The following is a 24454-nucleotide window of genomic DNA, read 5'->3' as shown; positions in this document are numbered from 1 at the left end:
GAAGCCGGGCTTTGGACAGGAATTGGCGCACCGAGAGGCATTGGTGAGTAGACTGGGTGATGAGGTTAGTGTTTTGGACCCAAAATTAGAGAAAAACAAAATTTGATGATTGGCAAGGGATTGGCAGTAGTGATTGGCAGATGATGGGTAGTGATTGGCAAAATTTTAATTTGTTGAAATTTGATGTGCAAAATTGGTAGTGAGCGATGGGCCCAGTGGGTAAGGGTGGCATCCCTGCCACCCTTCCCATGAGGTGGGGCAAATGCGCAATAGCTTATGGGGTGTATGGCAGTGAAAACTAGCCCGGGTGGGTTAGGATATTGATAGGGATCTAGCGAAGATGACCGTAGGTAACGTTAAGTTTAGTTAGTGACTGATACCTGTAGTGGGGACGCAGGTAGTTTAGTGTGGATGATAATGACGTGGGAGCGCAATAGTTTAAAGGGACGACTGGGAAGCGCAAGTTTCAGAGGGGAGTAGTTAGCTGAGATGATGCCGTGTGTGTGAAAATTGAACAGGTGTGATTGCACAGGTGTGCAACTGGACAGGTGTGTGGAGCAGTGTGTGAGTAATGAGTGTTGTGGATCAGCGCGAATGCGCTTGGGGAGAGAAGGGTGCCGGTGGCACCAAGAGTGAGAGCACAGGTGTGCAGGTACAGGTGTGTGGAGAGAGTTGGAGTAAGTGGTACGGAGTGGTGTGCATGGTGCGAAGGTGTGGATGGGGGAAGAGTGGACCCCTTTCACGAGTACCCGGGGCGGGTAGTGTAAGTGTTAGGTAGAGGGTATAGGTAAATTGTGGTTGGATATTGGCATCTGTGGTGCGGGTGACAGAATGGTATTGTGGACGGGTGCATTAGTGTTGTGGAAATGGCTGGGCGTGTAGCCTGTTAGTGCGTGTAGTTGGTTGGGCACTCCACCACTGTGAGGATGTCGGCCAGGTGAGGCCGCAGGTGGGCTCTGGGAGCCGTTAGTGTCAGTGGGTGCCTGAGGATCCCGGGTGTGGATCGGGCAGCCCAGTGCCAGAGAGGGCACCGAGTGGGGAGAGCGCCAGAGGGCCTTCCCCAGGTAGTTAGGTTAGGGTAAGGAGCAGGTAAGCTCGGAGGCAACTGCAGTGGTGGAGGTGTGCAGGTGGGTAGACCCGCTGGGAGAGGTACACGTCGCGGCCCAGAAATTGTGCGAGGGCACCGGGAGATGAATCGGGGGAGTGAGACCCCAAATTGAAAAGCACCACAGTTTGGCCAATGGGAATTGGTTTTTAGAACCCGTAGTGTAAGAGGGCCAATGGTTTGGCAAGAGAAAGACCCCGGGTAATGTAAAGTTGTTAAAGTCATTTAGGAAATAGGTAGGATTGATGAACCTGTCGCACCATACGCAGCCACTTACCTGTGGTGATGATGACTCCACACCTGTGTTTTCTTTGTTTGTGTTGCAGGAAGAAGGATTGCTGTGAGGATTTGTGAGACGCATCGCGACGTGGATGAGACATTGGGGTGATTCCATCTCTCCCTCCTTAGGAGGGACTGATGATGAATTGGAGATGGCAAATTTTGATGAGAGTTGAAAATGGCAAATTTGATTGGTTAGGAGGGAGAGAAGACGAATTTGGTTTATGGGAGGAACGGGGAAGACAGTGGGGACGTTTGTTGATTTGTAAAGTAGATGTTTATGGGTAGTGTTGTGTTTTGTGGATACAGTAAGGGGTAAGGGAGGGGCCATGTAGGTTACCTGGTGGGGGGGGGGGCGTACGGTAGGAACGTACCTGTCTCACCTGGTTCCCATGTGCCCCCAGTGTGCATTACCTTACATTGCGTGCACTTTTGCGCCCTTACCACCTTACTCACTTGTCTGCTTCTTTTGTCTCCCACCTCCGAGGATCTGGCTTTGGGGCAGAGAGAGAGGAGAGAGAGGTGCTGGCTCCGCAGTTGTGGGCCTGCACTTTCGCTGCTTGCTGCCTGGATCGATACACCATATGGACCGCAATTTTGGTGGCCACCCACAATGGACCGCAGTTCGTTTGCGGCCAAGCACCACCCGTGGATGGACCTATGGGTCAACGTGGCACCTATGCCATACAGGTGAACCACTAATAGTTGGCCCCCTGACGGCCACAATAAAGAAATGGACGCGGTTGGCGCCTTTCTTTATTTTTGAAAGCAGTAAGAAGGCCAAGTGCACCACACGAAGGCAAGACCAGCGGCAGAACATCGGCCGGCTGCGACACCACACCATGATCATTAAACATTTTATTGGTGCACCGGATGGTGCTGACTGTGTGATGGGGTGGTGCTTTTGGTGCTTGGAAGGGGTGCTCTGCACATTATTAAAGGCCGTAAGGCCACAGAGCACTCGTGGGTTGGTGTATCGATGCTGGCATGCGTGCTCTCTCTATGCATAACATCTGCATGTGTTCCTCCAAAAACAGGTCCTGGATCGTAGTGTAAATATCAGCGTAGTCTTGTGTAAATAATGCTCCCTACCGGCTGTATGTTTAGTTTGAGAATTCTTTCCGCGATTCGGTTATCCTGTGGGTGTGTTTCTGTGAGGAGAAGGGTGCAACGTCGCAGGGGGACATATTTACTCATTTGTGAACATCTGTAAAACTGTCGCACTCAGGGTAGAGTTAATAGTAGAGGGAACTACATCTGAGTGCCACACTAAAGTAGGTAAAAATTTATCGGGTCGGGACGCCCCAAGGGTAGAGAAGGGTGCAATGTTGCGGATATGGGATTTGGCCTCTATCCACATCCGCTTGTAAATATTCCCCTATTTCCCCAATACTCCCCAACTATCCCCAATCCCCCATTCCCTAGTCCCATTGCCTGTAAATAACACTCTGTAGAACCGACCTTCCCCTTTTTCCCCCATTAAATGTCGTGCCCAGGTCCACCGCATCTCACGTAGACAACTTTCGGACATCTTGCTAGTTATTCTTAGTCTATGTCAGTTAAGGACTCGTTTCCATTAATTCTGACTCTTCGTTGCACCAGAATGTGATTATATGGCACCAGTAGTGAGTTTAGGACCTTCCCATACCTCCTCCCATCTTCTTCCCCAAACAACAACTACAACAACAACTACAACAACTACAACAACGGCGCGCGCGGGGAGTGTGCGTCCTCACTCCGGCTCGGTTAGCCGCCATTACCCATGTGCGCCGACGGGGTTACCACGAAGGGGCTGCCTGTCGGCCCCTCGTCAAGGGCGGAGCCGGTAACCCCCCGCACCCAATGAGAAGCAACGGGCCGATTCCATCTGGGGCGGAGCTAACGAGCCGAGGGCGTGTCACTCCCCGCCGGAGATACGCAGCGACTTACCGGATGTGAAGTCAGATGCGCCTGAACTACGGAGAGCAATGGACGCCACCCCCAACGCGACGATACCTCCCCGCATCTTTGGACCGGACCGGGTCGATTCTGTCCTTGAGCCAAGAGTGCACCTTGAGCCATCGACTGCCCGCTTTCCTTGCCATCAATCCCCGTGTGAGTCAGTTTTGTCCTGTTTATCTGTGGTCTGTCGGGAATAAGATAAGTGTGTCTAAGTGCCTATCTTTCTATGCTGTCCCTCTCATTCCTGTAATCTAACCTTCCGCCATATTATAACCTCCTCCGGAGGTCTTGAGAACCGTATCCCTGGTGTCGTGTCATTTTAATCCCAGCCGTTGTGTCCTTTTCCTTCATTGATCTAGCGTAGCGCGGCTCGGCCAAGGTTCGAGTATAATCGGGTAACTTGTGCGGACACGGCGGCCATTCCGCTCGGCCCACCATAACATCAAAGTCGTGTCTGTAACAATATATATATATATATACACACATGGGATTTGGAGGGTGGTGGATTGTACTTTGATGGATGTGATGATATTCTTCCTGTGTTGTCTTGAATTCCAGGCCCGGGTAGAAAAAAAGAATGAAGTCCCTGTTGGCCAGCCAAAGAAGCATCTTCACTATAGAGGTGATTCATCAGAGGTTTCCTTTCACTCCTTTGGGTGACTGGATGACGTCTTCAAATCTCTGTTTCATTCACTACTTTACAGCAGGAGCTTTGCAGCAACCATTAGCATTGATCGCCTGCATTTTTGCTTGATCACCTGCATTAGCATTGATCACCTGCTAACTGCTATTTGCTTCATACTCCCTAAGCAATAAATCCACAATCTCTTATGCCAAAGGGAAGAATGATTTTCATTCATTATTGTATACCTGTTGGGCTAGCGGCTCGGGTGCCAGCGGCTCGGGTGCCAGCTTAGGATCCTAGGATCCTGGGTTCGAATCCCGGTCGATCACTGAATTAACGCCAGGGGGGTTGACTCAGCCTGTCATCCTTCCGAGGTCGGCAAATTGAGAACCAGTTCACTGGTAATTCCCTGCTTGTCGTAAAAGGCGACAAAAAGGGTTGGCGGCAGGAAGGGCATCCGGCCGTAAAACATTGCTTCAAAAAGGGGACCGAAAAACAACAACAACCACGGTCCCCGAAAAAGGCCAACGCCCGCTTGCGGGGAAAAGAAATGGCCTCTAAAGGTATACCTGTTAGCCTGGTGTTGGCTTAACGGTTAGGGTGCCGGCTTGGGATCCTAGGATCCTGGGTTCGAATCCTGGTCGATCGCTGAATTAACGCCAGAGGGTTTGACTCAGCCTGTCATCCTTCCGAGGTCGGCAAATTGAGTACCAGCTTGCTGGGATGAATGATCGTGGTGTGTACCCCGGTTTAGTATAGGTACACCGTATCCCTGCGCATCATAAGAGCGTGACCAAGGGTTGGCGTCAGGAAGGGCATCCGGCCATAAAAACATTGCCTCAAACAGGGAACCATGATTGTCATGGGGCCCGCAAGGCTAACCCCCACTATAGCAGGGAAAATGGCCTTAAAAATGCATGATCGTTTTTTATGCCTTATCGATCGATCACCTTAAAATGATCATTCATATTCATTCATTGTATACCTGTTATGATTTTCATTGTGGTGTCATGATTGTGTTGCTTGTGATTTGGTCTTGTCAAAATTTCATTATGACTTGTAATACCTGTTCCCACCAGGAGCAGAGATATGCCATACATATTTACATAAAATTGTTATCCATTCCCCCAACTTTAACCATGGTACAATTAATTTTTTAACCACCTAACCTAACACCTTTCTGTGCACACCTCGAGTACAACCCTCAGTTTTCAACTCGTTCTGTCCAGCGGTTTAAGAATGCATACACGTCAAACAAACACTCAAATAGACACTTCTCGAACAAAACAAACTTTTTTTGGGAAATTTACTGCAATTGATGCCCTCACTGTCTTACCATCTTATTTAACATGTTACATTCGTTATTCTTGCCTGTTGTTTGTGTCCTTTATGACGATCTTTAAAAACAGGAAGCTTCCTGTTTGGAATGATTTTCAATTTTATTTAACTGCTAGATAGACAGACAAACTAAGAAAATTGTCTTACTCTGTGTGCATATGTGATCCGTATATTTTGCCAATTTCAGAGCCAAAGTACTGCTAAACTGTAGGTCCGTGTTCTGAGTCGTGTTTTACAGGATTCAAAATATAAAATTAAATTGAAATTAAGTTGTTTCACGATCATAAAATGATGTCTGTAGACAGAAAGACAAAGTGAATCAATTGCTTAACCATGCTTTTCACTTTGCGCACATGGTGTAATTATAAACACTGTAGTATGATTATAAGTAATTATACTAACTAGGTCCATATGGGCACTTGTCAGGACAGAAGGGAAACTGGGTGGTTCAAAATACAGAAAAATCCCTCCGCAAAAAAGCTGAAATTGGGACGGAAGTTCACCTTCAGCATTACAACGACCCGAAACACACAGCCAAAGCTACACTGCATTGGCTAAGGAACAAAAGGATAAATGTCCTTGAGTGGCCCAGTTCGAGCCCTGACCTAAATCCAATCGAAAATATTTGGCAAATATGAAGAATGCCGTCCCTCAACGCTCCCCACACATCTTCACTGAGCTTGAACAGTTTTGTACAGAAGAATGGGCAAATATTGCCCAATCAAGGTGTGCAAAGTTAGTAGAGACCTATCCCAACAGACACACAGCTGTAATTGCTGTCAAAGTTGCTTTCACCAAGTATTAACTCAGGGGGGTGGACACTTATCCAACCAAGATATTATATTGGTTTGTACAGTGCAATCATCCTCAGTGTCTCTCTATCAATCTGATTATTTTACCTATCCCTAAACCCTTTCTTGCCTTTTCTTTTACCTGACCCTTTAACCACAAGCCAATTACTCCCACACTATCCCTGAGAGGGATGACAACCTTTGTGTGTTCTACAGCAGCGCTTTAGTAATCCTGTACTATACTCCGGGTCCCGCATCCCCTTCTTCCCGTTTGAAACGAAGGGTTCTTTGCTTGTGCATTTCAAAGAAACTTCTTTTTATTTCATTATATTGACATGTTTTTATTTTTAAAGACCCAAATATAATCGGTCCAAGAGCATTTTGATTAGATATTGTTTTCCTTTCCTAACAGTATTGAAAGGCTGTCCCACTTTGATTGTTTCGATTCTCTTTTCTGTGCTATTAATGTCATAAGTTGAACTGCATATTTGTATCAAACATTTGAACATTTGCTGTTTTTGAACAGAATCTTCAAAAACACCAACCTCAAATGATCATTTGCCACATGCTGGAGAAAATGCAATGCAAACAGCTGCATTTGGTAAGCCACATGCAGAGAGGATTCCCACACATGATTCCGTGAACAGGGATGTTGAACTTGGCTCCCCTGAGAAGAAGGGGACCCAGAAAGACTCTCCAAATGTGAAGGTTTGTTGTTTACCAACGGTTGAAGTTTTTCTCAAATATTTGAGCACAAAATGTAGATTGTACATTGTGGTAAATGCAGTACTGTACCATGTTTTTATTGGAAAAAAATATTGCTCTTGTTTTATTTATTTATTTTTTTGTTTTTGAAGCTGGGCAAAAGCCCTGAAGATGTGGAAAAGAAGCGACTTAGTCAATTATCCTACCGCAATTTCCTGAATCGTGAAGGACCACGTGCCTTAGGATCCAAGGAGATACCAAAGGTGTGTGTGTGTGTGTGTGTGTGTGTGTGTGTGTGTGTGTGTGTGTGTGTGTGTGTGTGTGTGTGTGTGTGTGTGTGTGTGCACGTACGTACAGTCGTTGCCAAAAATATTGGCAACCTTGCACGCATTTCAAATAATGCACCATTTCTTCCAGGAAGTTGTTGAAATTAAAAAATCTTTTGTGGAACAAAAAAAATGCTGAAAAAATTACTAAATCTTAGCTTATTCCACGCAGAAATCCTAAAATGGCCTGGACAATATTATTGGGATCTTTTAGAAGTTGTTTGAAATAATTAGGTTTCAAGAAGGTGATTCTTCTTTACCTTGGAATTGAACTCACCTGTGGTGAGTTGCAGGTGCCTGCAATATAAAAATCACTTATTCAACCAGTTTGAATAGAGAAAAGGAGTCATTCTGTTGTTTTGTGTCACTGTGTGTACCACAATGAGCATGGAGAAAAGAAAGAGAACCAGAGAATTATCTGAGAAGGTCAGACACAAGATTGTAGCCAAGCATGGACAATCTCAAGGCTACAGGTCCATCTCCAGACACCTTGATGTTCCTGTGTCCACCGTACGCAATGTTATCGGGACGTTTAAGGCCTATGGCACTGTAGCAAACCTCCCTGGACGTGGCCGCAAGAGAAAACTTGATCGAAGATTGCAGCGAAGGATTGTTCAAATGGTGGAGAAGGCACCTCGATCAACTGCCAAAGAGATTCAAGATGACCTTCAGATACAAGGTACGACAGTTTAAACTTGCACCATCCATCGCCAACTCAATGAAAGGGGTGTGTGTGTGAGAGAGAGAGAGAGAGAGAGAGAGAGAGAGAGAGAGAGAGAGAGAGAGAGAGAGAGAGAGAGAGAGAGAGAGAGAGAGAGAGAGAGAGAGAGAGACAGAGACAGAGACAGAGACAGAGACACAGAGACACTTTGACTTTTAAGCTCTTTTTATTATAAAAGTATAAAACAAGAATACCACCAAAAGCAATCAATCAGGGCAATCAGTAAAATCATAGCAATCCCGAAAGGAAAAAAACAAACGGTGCACTGCAAACCCAGCAACAGAAAGGTGCAAATGCCAGAAAAAAACAGCACACGATAAGAAACACCCGCACTGTATTATACGGAGATTAACAATTTCTTTTCCTGGACCTCACAAATCCCTCCAACACACCAAGTCGCAACAAAATTAGCAAGGTCGTTTGCCGTTTGGACACAGCCAAATTCAAGCTTGAGCCTTGCTGACACCAATGAACTAAAGAACACCATGATACTGCATTCCTGCATGGGTCTGCCGCCCAGCTTCGCCTTCCGCGACAGGTATACGGCCAGTTTAGCAGTAGCGGTTAGGAACCCGAATACAATGTAGACGGGTCAATATACAACCAGAACAGCCGTACCCCCAAAAAATTGCAAATTTTAGTTTTATTGCATTTCCTTATATTTTAAGACTTACTTAGGAACATATCAAAAGTTGGACAGAAATGGACCATGGGAAAGTAAAAATTTTTGACATGATAAAAATGTCACAAAACCATGCACGATTCACTACGTCGAAAACGTCTTTGGTTTTTTATTTTTGTTTCTTTTTGTTTATATAAATTAATTTGTTCCACTGAGACCAGCTGCAAAGGCAACATTTTATAACACTTGTTTCGTGTCTTTAACAATGTTTACATCTGCTACCTGACACATGTCTTTAACAATATGACCTCCCAGCATGTAGGCTAATGACCTAATTCCTCACTGGTAGTTGTGCAGCTTGACTGAGTAACAACTCCACATGAATGAGTTAATTACACCTAATTAGGACTCAATTGGACAACGTTGTATGGTAAACATTGGAGATACAATACAATGACCTTGGGTTGACCCTGGGTTTCAAGAACAAGTGGCAGAACTGGAGCGACTGTACATTTCCCTGGAGACTGTCGAAAGTGACACTATAGAGTCTGTGTTGCAATCAGAGTGCATTCATTTCATTGACAATAGATTGAATCAGGAAAGGAATAAACTTGCAAAGGACTCGAAAACCAGTGCACTTTGGATCAACTACCAGCGTATGTTGGGAATTGCAAGGGCACTTGTGGCAGCTGATCGGACGGGGTCCTGGGAGATACATCTCCAAGCCATATCAGCTTGCTTGCCGATATTTGCAGCTGCTGGCCATCCCAATTACCTGAAGTCAGCTCGACTCTATCTCGAGAAGATGCTTGCGTTAGAGGATGACAACCCTGAGGTTCATCAGAAGTTCCAATCTGGTTATCATGTAATCCGGCGCAGTGACCAATACTGGGCTGGCCTAGGCTCTGATCTTGTGATAGAACAGACATTAATGCGCTCACTGAAAAGCCAAGGGGGGCTGACTCGAGGAAGTGGGATGTCAGAGCACCAGAGAGCAGTTTGGACTCTGTCTTCAACCATATCGTCCTCCTACAACCTTGCTATGCAAGAACTGACCTCGAGTAGCTACTCAACAAGTGAACAACATAAGGAGTTGACAACATCCAGGGTGAGTCGAGATGAAGCTGATCGTGGCAAAGTTGCCGAAAAACTGGACAGCTTCACACCATTTTCTGATGACAAGTCATTGCGCAATATCATCACAGGGGTTACTGCAAATGAGGATGTCAATGTTCATGACCTATTCAAAGTAGGTAGTGACATTGTCAAGAAGATGGATGATCACCCAGCTTACTCCTATTCACACAAAAGGAGTTCTAAAGCCAAGACACTTGCATTCAGCAGGGCAGTCAAAGTTGCTGAGGACCGCACAATAGATCCAGCGTTACTATTCCAGAGGTTCTTAGTGGTGTCACAGACGGGAGATCTCCAGATAGGTGAAGTGATGAAATATGAACTCTGCCCATACCCAATGTCTCTTTTTGAGGCAAAAAACATCCTGCGCCAGCCAGATAAACCACAGTTGGCGGAGGCAATAAGGAATTATGCTACAACCAAATCTGACAATGCTGTCAACCAGACAGTTCCAGGAACAGATCACTATGTTCTTGACGGGGGATCACTTATTCACCGCTTAAAGTGGACAGAGGGATTCACCTACAGTTCCATTGCAGATGAATATGCCTCATTTACAGTACGACACTATGGCAAAGCTACTGTTGTGTTTGATGGTTATGAGGCTGGGCCAAGCACAAAGGACTGTTCTCATCAACGTCGGAATAGAAACAAGAATGCCACCAAGGTTAACATTACGGAGTCAACAAAATTTGTTGGGAAAAAGGAGGACTTTCTGTCGAATGAGTCAAACAAGCAGGCAATGATACTGTTGATTATAGAGGTGTTGCACAAGGAAGGCTGTGAGGTGATCCAAGCAGAGGGAGATGCTGATGTTGAGATTGCAAAAGCGGCCGTCGCAAATGCGGCTTCCAGATCTACAACCCTCATTGGAGAAGATACAGATCTCCTTCTCCTCCTGCTCTTCTATATGGTGGAGACAAACTGCATTGAACTCTATTTCCGTTCTGACAAGGCAAAATCAAATGTCTACAATATCAAAGTCCTTCAGCAGATACTTGGAAATGCAGCCTGCAGAGATATATTGTTCCTTCATGCATTAACTGGCTGTGACGCAACGTCTCGTGTCTTTGGGATTGGAAAGAAGTCAGGGTTTCAAAGAATCATCAAGAAAGAAAAGGAACTGATAGACAGCTCAAAGGTGTTCTGTAAACCACAGCAGAGTCAGGATGTTATTGAAACTGCAGGCTGCAGAGCAATGGTGGCATTGTTTAAAGCAAATCAGAACGACTCATTGGCATCGATCAGATACAACATTCTCTGCAAAAAGGTTGCAAGGGCTAAGGCATTTGTCACTCCTGAAAGACTGCCACCCACATCCGCTGCCTGCAAGTTTCATTCTCTGCGGACCTATTACCAGGTAATGGAATGGATGGGCCTTTGTTGTGGAATGGAGCCAACGGAGTGGGGATGGAAGGTAGAAGGAGGAAAACTTGTTCCAGTGATGACAGACAAAAGCCCTGCTCCAGACATACTACTTCAGATGATTCACTGCAACTGTTCAGGGGGGTGCAAAACACTAAGGTGTTCATGTAGGAAGCATGGATTAGAGTGCACCAGTGCATGTGGACATTGCCAGGACAGCAACTGTGACAATATGAGTGTTGAACCAGACATAGAGGAGGAGGAGGAGGACGATGAAACTGGAATCTAAGACTAGAAGGCATATGGTACTTCCACATGTGTCAAAATTGTCCAATTTTTTACATGTTGCTTTCCATGTCATAGACTGGCAGAAACAATCAAAGAACATATATTTGTGCAAATATTTACTTTAAATTGCGAATGGTCTCAGGATTAGCACTGCATAAACTACCAGCAACGATCATAATACAAATATTGGTGCAAAATTAACTTTAAATTGTTAGTGGTCTGATGATTATCAGTCAATTTTTTTACGTTTTATCTGCCGGCAGCCATCTTGTTTTCTGACGTCACTGAGGGACTTTCCCATGCGTCAAAATTGTCCAACTTTTAATATGTTGTCTTCCACTTCATAAACTACTAGAAATAAGCATAAAACAAAAATTTGCAATTTTTTTGGGGTCAGGCAGTATATTGACCCGTCTAATGGATGTGGTTCCCTTTTTGGGAGGAAAGCCAAAGATGTAAGCTTTCAAGGAAAAGGTAACCTGCAATCTATGGGAAATAAAATTTAACCAATGAAACAAAGGAGAAAGTCTTTCACAATTAATGAAAGCATGAAGCAAATCTTCCCTCGCCGGACAAAAGGGGCAACAGCCGGAAATGGGGGAAAAAAAACGGATGACAGCATTGGAAGGAACAATCCAGTGGGCCAAACGCCACTGAAGGTCACCTGTTCTTTTAGAAATAAGTCCAGCATACATTGTATCCCATAAAGGCTCAGAGGGGGGACCGGGAGGCAAGAGTCCTTTCCACCGGGTAACCCCAGCTAGAGGTGGGTCCCCAAGAAGAAGTTTCACACAAGACCTATAGATACTCTTGCTGCTCATGCCATGGAAGGGGGGTGACCCTGCGCTCATGGGGGGCAGCTCGTTTGGGGTAAAAGTGACCCCTAATTTTGGGACTGTGGGCTCGACCTCTATGTCCTGCGTCCAATGTAGGCCTAGCTGGTGGCCCTTTCGGATCACCGCTCTTAGTATATTCTCGATTTGCCTCCTGGACCGAACACCTGTTAGGTCCGCCAGCTCGTTCGCAGGCTTCCATCCCTGTCCAGAGTCGTGTCGGAGATGACACACTTTCAGGATGTTGGCCGCTATAAAATGCTGGCAGAAGTCGCGACTCCTCGGGATATCGGGGAAAAGTGGGTTGAAAAATAAAGGCTCATGTGCATACATGTTAGTGCCATACGAGTCTGTTTGGCGACTTATCGAAACGCCCTGCCAGGCATTCAAGAGGCTCTGATAAAAAACTGGGAGCAGAGATGTATCGGTGTGTTGAAGGTTGGTCAGGAAAAGTTCCTGTCCGTATCCGAGCCTCCCAGCTCGTTGAAGAATGGAGCAGGCTAAGGGCTTTCCTGGTAGGTGTTCTGCATACAGCAAGCGTTGGATGGAGCGGAGCCGGAAGGCCAACAGGCGGCATTTCACATCGACTAGGCCATGACCACCCTCGGCCAAGGGACAACATATGGCGCTGGGTCGAAGCCAGTGGTAGCCTCCCCAAAAAAAATCCACCAGTTTCCTCTGGATAGCTTGGAGCAAAACCTCCGGTGGTTGCAGGCAGATGAACCGGTGCCACAAAAGGGTAGTGACGAGGTTGTTGACAACTAGCACGCGACCCTTATAGGACAGGTGGGGTAGAGCTCTTTTCCATCGGCTCAAACGCCCGTCTACCTGGTCAATGATCCTGTCCCAATTGTTCTGGGCATACTGAGGAGGTCCGAGGAAGACGCCCAAATACTTGATGCCATCGTTTGCCCACACTAGTTCTGCAGGAAGGGGAGGTGGTGGTAATAACGGTGGCATAGATAAGTCGTTTTTTGGAAAGGGGATCCACAGAGCCTTGCTTTTCCCCCAATTACACCTTAATGATGAGGCAAGGTTGAAGTCCGACAAACACTTTGCCATGGCGTCACTGTCGCATTTTCTTTTTATAATGACACACAGGTCGTCGGCATAAGCTGACAGGGTCAAAGGTGGGTGTCCTGGAGAAAGGGCAAGTCCAGGGATATCCTTTCTGAGGGCGATTAAGAGGGGCTCCAAGGCGAGGGCAAATAATAGACCTGAAAGTGGACAACCTTGCCTTACCCCTCTCTGAACCTTTATGGGTGGGCAAAATTCGTTGTTAACTTTGATCAGGCTGGAGATGTTTGCATATAACAAAGCTATGTAGGCTCTAAAATTTGTGCCAAGCCCGCAAGCTTGTAACACATGACACAAAAACTCATGATCAATGCTATCAAAGGCTTTTGCCAGGTCAAGAAACACCAATCCAAAATCCTCTTTAACACATTTACCAGTTAACAAATCTCTGACTAGGAATATGTTGTCATAGATGGATCTGCCAGGGATGCCGCAACTTTGATCAGGTGACACCAGGTCCCCGATAACTGTCTTCAACCGGTTCGCAAGGACCTTGGAAAACAGTTTGTAATCCGTGCACAACAACGAGATCGGACGCCAGTTTGACAGGTGTCGGAGATCGCCAGTCTTGGGTAGCAGGCAGAGTACTGCTCTTCTAAAACTGAGCGGTAATTCTCCGGATAAAAGAGATGCATCCAGAACATTGAGCAGCTCTGGGCCCAAAATGTCCCAGAATGCCGAAAGAAATTCGGCCGGTAGGCCATCGATGCCAGGGGCTTTTCCCGACTCCATCTCAGCGAGTGCACCGGATAGCTCTGGAAGGGTAATTGGAGCATCCAGTTCCAGACGTTGGGCCTCAGCCACGGAAGGAAGGTGAGAGGTCAAAACATTCATCATTTCGTGAGAAACTGTTTTGGCCTTGAAAAGTTCAGAAAAGAAATCAATTATATTTAATCTTATATCACTCGGATTTGTTAGGATGTTCCCCCCTGGGTCCAAAACCGAAGATATGAGTCGTGCTGGTTTCTCTATAGTTTCTAGGTGAAAGAAAGCCTTAGTTGGGGTATCTGAAACCTTTATATTTTGTATTCTTAGCCGAACTAGTGTGCCCGCTGCTTTTTCATGGATCAAATCCCTTAATTGGGCCTTCTTCTCGAGTAGCAACCGATAGTTCACTGGGTTGCTCTCATTGGCCAACTTGCTCTCTAACCTTAAGATGTCTGCTTCCAAGCAAGCCATCGTGATATGTTTTACATTGGTACAGTGCGAATTAAATTGTTGACAAAATACTCGAATTTGGGCCTTTAGGTTATCCCACCAGAGGCTAATTGAGGAGAAAGAAGATTTTTTAGTACTCATTTCAGCCCAGAAATCACGAAAGGAGTCTGTAAATAAACTGTCCTCTAAAAGTTTAACGTTAAACTTCCAGTAACTATTTCTGCATGTGGGTCGAGGAAAAGAAAGATCTAAGGTTACCATATGGTGGTCTGAAAACAATGACGGAAAACAACCTGACGAGGCCGCGACGTTCTTAAAGGGTACATTTATGTACCAGCGGTCGAGTCTTGCCGAAGACACCCGGCCATTGGCACATCGACACCAGGTAAACTGGACTGTGTTGGGGTGGTGCAATCGCCAAACATCCAGTAGACCGGCCGTCTTAAAGAAACGGGATAGGTCCGCATGGGACTCGGGGTGGGGTTCTGCCGAGTTTCTGTCTTTCGGAGGGTCAAAGGTGCAATTAAAGTCACCACCAATGCACACACATTGATCGAGATCAACTGATTTCAGGTGGTTTACCATGGAAGTGAAGAAGGCCTTTCGGTCCCTGCTCTCACTAGGTGCGTACACATTGAAAATGGTACAGCGGAAGTTTTGATGTGCAAGCTGGAGGGAAATAAGCCGGCCTTTTATGACTTCCTGAAAATGACAAGACTCGAAAGCTAGGCCTGGCTTTAGAAAAAACCCAACCCCAGCAGATGAGGCTGACAGATTGCTAAAATAGCATTGCCCTTTGAAAGTTTGGCACCAGTCATGTTCCACGTTAGGTGTGATGTGGGTCTCTTGTAGTAAAAGAACATTTGCCTTTTTACGGTCAAACAAGTTTTTGACTTGGGCCTGACGGAGGTGGCTTGCACCCCCACCATTCATGTTTAAGGTCGCAAAGGAAATGTTTTTCATTCCGTGGTAATGAAATCGCCCTGTGCTTGGGAACACTCTGCACCTGCTCGGGTAACAAACTTTCTTAACCTGTGGAGTTGAGATTTCGTCAGGTCAAAATCCTCACGCGCTTTGATTATTGACTTTGCGGTGCACATGAATGCAGCCAAGTCAGGGAAATTGTCTTTAATGACAATGTTGCGGTGACGATACGTTTCGTTAAGGAAGGTAAGAACGAGTTGAGGGGATACCTGCGAGTGACCTGTCATTGTTTGTGACAGCGCGGTTGCCTCAATGTCATCTTCGGACTCAGACACGTCAGATAACATGTCGTCGGGATCTGGGGTATTACCCGTTGCCCCCGCGGTCTTGTCTGGGGGCACCTTCACAAGTTTCTCAAGGTGTTCCCGAGGGCACTCGTTAACACTTTGGTGGATATTTGTTTCTGGGGTCGGAGCTTGGGTTTGAGATCCCGGCAAACTCAGATTTGCTGGCCCCGTTTGTACAGTGGGAGCGTTTATTGAATCCTTAGTCTGCTCGGTATTTAAAGGGGGGGCAGGCGGAAAACCATTTCCCAGCTCGGAAATGGTAATACTTTCACTGGAGGTTTCGCACTCGGAAACTTCCAGGTGAGAGGTACAAATTTTATTTTTTGGCTCATTTACATAATGAGACTCACTGGTGTCATTGGCAACGGTATCCATGTTCTCAGTTAGTGAGGGAATGTCAGAGGGGCACTCGGACACGTGTGCGCCGGAAATGGTGCCGCCCATGACCGCCTTCTTTGCAGCACCAGCGAAACTGCTTGGCGCTGGTGCTCTTCGCTTTTTAGAAAACACTGTGGATTCTTCGTTCATGGGTTCGGGAAAGGGGGCAATGCTAGTTGTGTCAGTCGCATCGGTGGGTGTCATCACATTGGAATCGAAAAGCACCGGTGTGACAGACGACTCAGTCGGGGTGTCAGAAGGTACGGTCGGGGTGTCAGAAGGTACGGTCGGGGTGTCAGAAGGTACGGTCGGGGTGTCAGAAGGTACGGTCAGGGTGTCAGAAGGTACGGTCCGGGCGTCCGAAGGTGCGGTCGGGGTGTCAGAGGGTACGGTCCGGGTGACGGAAGGTACGGTCGGGGTGTCAGAAGGTACGGTCAGGGTGTCAGAAGGTACGGTCCGGGCGTCCGAAGGTGCGGTCGGGGTGTCAGAGGGTACGGTCCGGGTGACGGAAGGTACGGTAGGGGTGACAGGAGATACGGTCCGGGTGACGGAAGGTACGGTAGGGGTAACAGGAGATACGGTCCGGGTGTCAGCGAGCATGGTCGGGGTGTCACAAGGCGCGGTGGAGGGATTGGCCTTTTTGCAAGCCCTTTCGTTATGTCCCGGTTCACCACACTTCGGACAAGCGGCCCTAGGACAGAATCTTTTAACGTGTCCGAATTCTCCACAATTAAAGCAAGTTAAGGAGGCTGAGGAAGCATACATGTGGTATTCTCGATCATCCAACGATACTTTAAAGGATATATTTAAACCTGTATCGGCTCCGCGATCCGGGAGGATCATGTACACCTGCCTCCTAAAGCTCATCACGTGTTTAACACGATCACTGCGGCACCCGAGCGGGATCATTGAGATTCGGGAAACAATTTTTCCATAACGAGACAGAACAGATAGGAGTTTCTCGCCTGGCACAAATGGTGGGACGTTGGATATTGTTATCTTGGTCGCCGGCGTATCCATAGGGGATACCGTAATGTAATGGCCCCCTTTTATGGTTAGACCGGTACTAACGACGTCATGGACGAGTTTTTCTTCTGACACGAAGACAACAAATTTTTGGTTCATTCGTGACGCCGCACGAACATTACCGTCTCCTATGATGGATCCCACGGCAAGGATAATGTCCTCAGTAGGAGCTCCTTCGGGCGGAACACATGCGAATGCATGCTTACGTGTCAATTTCTCGAACGCCTCGCAACGAGAGCGTGTATTCGCCATACCGGCGAAATCCCCCCCCCCCCCCCCCCCCCCTTGTCCGAACCGGACAAGAAGGTGTCAAACCTAAATAATCAAACTAAAGTAAATAATAAACGTGCATTATAAGCGCAAGAAAGGGCTTACAAAGCGTCGTCAAAGCCAGTAGGCCGCACCCAAAATGGGCTCGCTCTCAATCCTCTCTCTCTTGAAGACAAGGGTACAGAACGGATGGAAACACGATGCCGAAGCACAACGGATGGAAAAGGAGAGGGAGGGGGGGCAGGGGAGGGCAGGAGAGGAGAAAAACTCACAAAGAACTCACTACACCACAGAGCAGTTGCTCACAGCCGCCATGACGCCACACCCACCACAAACGGCCAGCAGGGGGCGCGAGAGAGAGAGAGAGAGAGAGAGAGAGAGAGAGAGAGAGAGGGGGGGGAGAGGGGGAGAGGGGGGAGAGGGGGAGAGGGGGAGAGGGAGAGAGGGAGAGAGGGAGAGGGAGAGGGGGACGGAGACGGAGACATAAGAAAGCCCAACCGGAGTTTTTCAAAGCGCACCTAAACAAGCAAAAATCATTCTGGGAGAATGTCCTGTGAAGGGATGAGACCAAATTAGAGCTTTTTTTTCGTGAAGCACATCATCTCTATGTTTACAGAAAACAAAATGAAGCCTTCAAAAAAAAGAACACCTTCCCTACAATCAAACATGGAGGAGGTTCAGTGATGTTTTGGGGTTGCTGTGCTGCCTCTGTTACTGGGTGCCTTGAATGTGTGCATGGAATCATGAAATCAGGAGATTACCAAGGCATTTTGGAGCGCAATGTTCAACCCATTGTCAGAAAGCTGGGTCTCCGTCGAAGGTCATGGGTCTTGCAGCAGGACAATGACTCCAAACACACTTCAAAAAGCACGCAGGAATGGTTCAAGACAAAACGCTGGACTGTTCTGAAGTGGCCAGCAATGAGTCCAGATATAAATACCATTGAACACCTGTGGGGAGATCTGAAAACAGCAGTTGGGAAAAGGCCCCTTCATATCTGGGAGAACTGGAGCAGTTTGCACAAGAAGAGTGGGCCAACCTGCCAGTAGAGAGGTGGCGGAAGCTCATTCATGGCTATAGGAAGCGCTTGACTGCAGTTATTTTGTCCAAAGGCTGTGCTACCAAATATTAAGTCTCAGGTGTCAATAATTTTGTCAATGCCATTTATTTTTATTTCCTGATTTAAAAGGATATATTAAGTTCTGAATCAAAAACAAAGGTTCTGTAATATTAACAGTGAAATAAAAAAATTGTTATTGTTGTCAATTTCAACTTATTTTTCGACAAAATTGCGAGTTATTCGAAAAAGGTGCAAGGGTGCCAATATTTTTGGCCATGACTGTACATACATAAACTTACACATGTACATATACACACTTTATCGAAGTATGGGAATTATAAAGCGCATACTTCAGTTACTGGTTGGGGACATTGTTCAGTGCGAGAGGATATTCGTTCATTGCATCCAGGAATAATATAGATTCTTTGCCTACACAAGATAGGTCAGTGCAGATTTGCTGTTACACTGTACAAGATTGTTTAATGAAACTTTTCATAACATGCAGGGTGGAGAGAACTGCCTGGAGGGCCTCACCTTTGTGATCACTGGTGTCCTTGAGTCTATGGAGAGGGACGAAGCTAAGTCTTTGGTTGAACGCTATGGGGGTAAGGTGACTGGAAATGTGAGCAAACGCACGGACTTCGTGGTGGTTGGTCGTGATGCTGGACAATCAAAGCTGCAAAAGGTGAGATTTGAGACCTGTCCATGCTTAAAGCTGATTTAAAATGTAACAGAAGCCATAGCTTAGTACTTTAATCATGCAGTCTTCCAGCCATGAACCACAAAGTGAAGCTTTCTTCCCCATAATAATCAGCAAAATGATGCTTGATGTTGTTTAAGCAATTTTTGTTGGCGATGCACTGCAAATGATCGATTGAAAAAACCCCTCGTGTAAATATGTCATCATCATCATGAAAAGCCTTTTTTTTTTTCTTTTTTTTTTTGGTATACAAGATCGAGGCTCGTGAAAGAGCGAACATTAATCACACAGAAAGACAAACCGACACAAAAACATATAACATCGGGAGCGGTAGACAAGATGGGGAGAGAGGGGGAAGGACACAAACACAACATTTGAGAGCAGGGACCGAGAGACATGGAGAGATGAGAGAGGGCGAGGGCTTTGGGGGGGGACATGGGAAGGGGGGGGGGGCGGGAGAGGTATAAAACATATGGACACGGCCAGGACTTCCAGGAAAGAAGTTGGAATTTCAAACAAGGTGGATCTGGGGTGAATTAGCGGGGGTAGAAAAGATCAAGGTTTTGGATGGGGGAAGATAAGAGATGGTGGTGAACAGCTGTTTTAAAGACCTGGAGGGAGGAGTGGGATTGAAGGGAGTGAGGGAGTTTGTTCCAGAGGCGGGAGAAAAGAGGAATGAAAGAGTGAAGGTGAGCAGAGAGCCGAGATTTCGGCAGTTTAACCATCAGAGGGTTGCTGGCAGATCTTGTGCGACCTGTAGGAATATTTGGGGGACAGAGCACAGAGAGAGCTGGGGGTGCAAGGCCGGAGAGGAGTCGGTAGAAGACAGAAAGACCACCTACCTACCTGCCTGCGGTGAGTGAGTGAAAGGCCCTCAGAGATAGCTTCATCGCGGGAGATTCTTGGTGGTGTAATGACTATATTATCTACTCTGAGTCTCTGAGGTCGGTATTTCCAACCTTGTATGAATCATACCAAAGACTTCAAAAAGTCTTTCATAAAAGCTTCACTGTGTGCTGCTTCCTTGATTGACACTCGACATTTAAATGCATAAAGCACGGACAAATAACCATAGGCTGACAGAATTGATGGGCCTTATGGACATATGCAGTGAATTTCCTTGCAAGATGACTCATGTTATTTAAAAGAATGAGAAATTTGGATGTCATACATCAGCAGCAAGTAAATAAAGAATACTATGAAAATGTTAAAACATATGCCTGTGACAGTTTGAAATGGTGTTGTATGGATGTCTGTGTTTCTGCAATGCTGATCATCGGGTTGTGTTCAGGCGGAAAGCTGTAGAACACGGATGTTGGATGAGGACGGTTTGCTCGAGTTGATTCGCACACGACCTGCTCAGCACTCGAAGTATGAGAAAATTGCACAGCTTGAGGTAGAATGCACATGTGAATGCCGTAAAGTTCAGGCCGAGGTCATTCTCACTGCACTCAGATTTTGAATACTGGTTTGTCCTGTTTGGTATTCTCATGTGAACCCAGAACAAATTATGCTGGGATCCAAGGTTCACATCCCCTATGCTGTATTGATTTGTGCAGTGTCTCTTTGTCTCGTAATAAAAGTGAAGGTATACCAGTGTCGAGTTCCCCCCTCAGCTGGGAGATGGATGGAGCGTTGATTGCTCCTGCGCTTTCAAAGGTCGATTCTGTGTTGGAAAATTTAACCAATAGCATTTTAATATTTTTCCATATGGGTTGACAGGATGGTCTGGAGGTGGCCGTTTAAACTAAACCCAGCTTAAACCGTCATCCCGGTATTTCATAGGCAGGGTGATTCATCAATGTGTGTGCTGTCCCTCGGATGGATGTTAAATTGGGGGTCCCGCCTGTGGACATTATTTGGGGGGGTGTTGAGGATCCCTCAGTGTCATTCACCAAGAGTAGGTGAGCTATCGCCGGCACCATGGACCAATGCCAAAATCCTGTTCGGAGAGGGAAAGCAAACCACTCAGCATGACCCTGGCCAAGAAACTGCTTCGACAGAACCAACGCTCTGTAACACAGAATATGGTACGGCAGATCAGATTTTTCTTCATGAGGAATGGAGATGAATATACAAAGGATCCACAGTCTCTGTGAGATTACACTGAGTATAATGAGGGATCACAATATCCTGTTCGACCTCAAACAAGGAGATTAGATCATTTGGCCCATCATTGCCATTTTACACTTATATTAAGGGTTAATTTTTGCTTTTAGCTGTGAAGAAGAAGTTTCTTGATGTTTTACTAAAGCCTAAATAACCTGATCTTGAACATATCACTCAGTAAGAGTGAGTTTGTTTGTTTCTTTGTTCCTTATACGTTTCCAAACCCGTGGGCCAATTTCTCCGAAATTTGCTGCACTACATTATTTTCAAACGTGAAGGTCAACATCAAAATAAAAACTTTCAATTCTTTATCAGAATGATGTAAGAACATGAAATAATGACACTTTGTAAGATTGAGCGTCAGACGTCACGTGACCCCTCGACGGGGAGAGGGGGGCGAAGCTTGGACGTTCGTGCGTTCGAAGGTCAATGCTATGTTGACAATCAAACCTATTGTATTTAATTATTTGTTTTAATAATGATTATTTGTTTTTCGTATGCAGAATGGAAATTAATATACAAAGTATGTTTCCCTCCTTTCAACTATGTTCACATATTTGTGGCATTGTTTATTCATGATGGTCTTACTAATAATGGTCTTCTTCATGCTTTACTAAAGTCTAAATAACCTGATCTTGATTGCGTTGCCCAATTTGTATTTTACAGGGTGAGTCATAAGTCCCAGGACACTGTTTTAGCTGCTTATACAAGACTTATTTATACCATGTATTTACACTGTTTTCTTTTTTTTCAGATAATACAAACAATACATTAAACCAAGATGGCAGACACCAGTCTATTTACAGTTGAAGAGAGGCTGGCTGGTAGCAGTGGTGTGGTACAACGAGAGGATAAACTCAAATGATGATTAAACAGGTGCAAGAGGATCTAGAGGAGCATTTTGGAAAGCCAGCACTGTCAAAATCAAATCTTCATCTTTGGGGGAAAAAAGGCATTTCAGACCGGAAGTGTACTCAACAGCAAGCACAACGGACGACTAAAAATTCGTGATTTGGGGAATCAAAACATTAAAACATTTGTTTGCAAATCTCCAAAAAAATCATTATGGAAACGTTCTGCAGAGTTGGGAGATTTGTATTCATCGTTACGTTGCACAATGAAAGAAGACCTTCACATGACACCATATAAACCATATAAACAACTGTCATATGCGAATTGTCAGATGCAGATCATGAAAACAGGTTGACAGTTTGTGACAGAGCACTGCAGTACTTCGATACAATTCCTAAAAGATCAAAGGTTATGTTTAGTGACGAGTATGCTGTTTACCTCAGTTCATCTCCACGCAATATTTACTTTTGCAGTGATGCTAATCTACATTATGTTGAAGGAGTGCAAGACCATCCACGTGTTATGGTTTGGGTGGCGTTATCTGCCCACCACCTCATTCATTGGTCCTTACTCTTTTGTTGTGTCTGTCAACCAACAGTCATATCTGAATATGTTGAAGAATTACCTCACACCTAGCTGAGCTTGATCGACATCGACAAGCCCATGAGATTTATTTATTTATTTCCAGCAAGATGTGGCACCTGCACATCATGTCTGTGTGGCACGAAATTATCTCAATCAAATTTTTCCCAACTGTTGGATTAGCAAGTCTTTGCCAACACTTCTGTGGCCACCGCATAGTCCTGACCTGACCACTTTTTGACAATGCTCTGTGGGGGTACGTCAAAGCTAAGGTTGCAGAACATCACATGGCAACCGTTGATAAACTGAAACTATGCATTCAGGAAGCATTTGGCACCATGACACGTGTGTCGGTTTTACAATACATGACAAAGTATTTTGTGTCGGTTTTCACACCGCACATAGAGAAAAATTATCTTCTGCTGTGACAACGGCGGATGTCATACGGATGCACCTGATGTCTAAGGAGGTATTGTAATTGTTGTATTACTGTAATATGTTATTACTCCTGGGCTTACGGCTCACCCTGGTAGATTGTATAAACAAATCCTATATGAGCACCTAAAACCGTGTCCTGGGACTTATGACTCGCCCTGCATATTTCCCAGTGAAGCTTTTACTGTTTCTGTAATTTCTGAATAAATCTGGTACCGGTGGACAGTAAATAAGTGCAAAGTTCGTTTCATTTTTCAGTTAATTTTTATCATCTACATCATAAGCTAAACTTAAGTGGTAACTTTGCTTAATTTTACTTCCATGACATTGGCAGTAAAAAAACAACATGGGCTTTTAACAGACATTAACCCCAGGCTGAGGATGTGCTGTTTGCTATGTTAGTCTAATTTGTGGATCCTTGATGTTGGTATGTAAGTGGAAAACTATCCAAAGCAAAGGGGGAAATCATTAATGTTTTTTTGGGACAGGATTCTAATAATCGGTTTGAATGTCGATCAAAAATTTTTGACGAAAAGTAAGAACAAAACACGGACCTAGTTGTACGTTTATAAAACTTACCAAAATCGATTCTTTATTTCTTTATTCTTTATAACTCTCCCAAAGTATCCATCAGCAGGTTGTGTAAATTGCCAGCTTTTATAGAAAATCCTGTATATGTATGTAAATTGCCTCATTAATACAATGCAGTGCAAAATAAAATTCCGATTCATTGGTGATGTCGTTCTGACGATTAATTTGCTGTATATTGAATACTTTCAGGTCCCACTTTATGTATATGATGGTAATAGAGGTGGTTGATGTATTTTTACTTTAAAAAATAATAAATAATAAGAATTCCCCACTGATATGATCTTTTCACATCTGTGTTCATCATTCCATCCATTTATAAAAAGATCTTTATCATGTAACTTTCTAAATTACAGTTTTTTTTAAAATCAAGGTCTTGTAATAAATGGAAGGAATAATAAGCTTTTGAATTTTGTCTTGAAATCGAATAGAAAACAAGGTTGTCCAAAATATTTCATTTATATTGGGTTGTATGTGGAGATGAGGTGTGTTACGTTTTGTTTTCTCAAATGTTCCAAAAGTTATGATTTTGTCATGCTTGAGTTTTGATTATGTCATGCTTGAACAGCTGATACGTAGCTCGCAAGTGCTTATATGCCCTCTAAAGCCTCATGAGAGACAAACCCGGTAAGACCCTGCACCGTTTGCGAGGCCTAGTCCGAGGCGCAGTCTGATAAAACTTGGGGAGCTTTCGTCATCGCATTTCTGCACTTAACATGGTGGTGCTTACTTTGTGTCGAGAACGTCGAGAGGGGGAGTGCTAGCATGGGGAGCTTTTCATTGCATAAACGTTCCCTAAAATGGCATGATCAGCTTCGTCATCTCAGTTGGCCTGGTTCTGTTAGGCCGTTTGGAGCAATATGTACACACCTTTC

At 45.3% G+C, this 24454-nt stretch overlaps 1 protein-coding gene across 3 annotated transcripts in view; it reads left to right on the top strand.

The window, feature by feature from the left end:
• Positions 1–24454, top strand: part of RFC1 (replication factor C subunit 1) — a 136470-nt gene that overhangs the window by 68168 nt on the left and 43848 nt on the right. For all 3 annotated transcript variants that reach the window (XM_078775848.1, XM_078775849.1, XM_078775850.1), the window contains 5 exons: positions 3884–3947; positions 6606–6787; positions 6937–7047; positions 18819–18998; positions 20305–20409. In XM_078775848.1, coding sequence (XP_078631974.1) covers positions 3884–3947; positions 6606–6787; positions 6937–7047; positions 18819–18998; positions 20305–20409 — 642 coding nt within the window. The remainder of the gene's footprint in view (positions 1–3883; positions 3948–6605; positions 6788–6936; positions 7048–18818; positions 18999–20304; positions 20410–24454) is intronic.

The sequence above is a fragment of the Myxine glutinosa genome, chromosome 4 (assembly GCF_964187855.1).
Source record: "Myxine glutinosa chromosome 4, kmMyxGlut1.1, whole genome shotgun sequence".
NCBI lineage: Eukaryota > Metazoa > Chordata > Myxini > Myxiniformes > Myxinidae > Myxine > Myxine glutinosa.
This window is presented reverse-complemented; position numbering and strand designations above follow the sequence as displayed.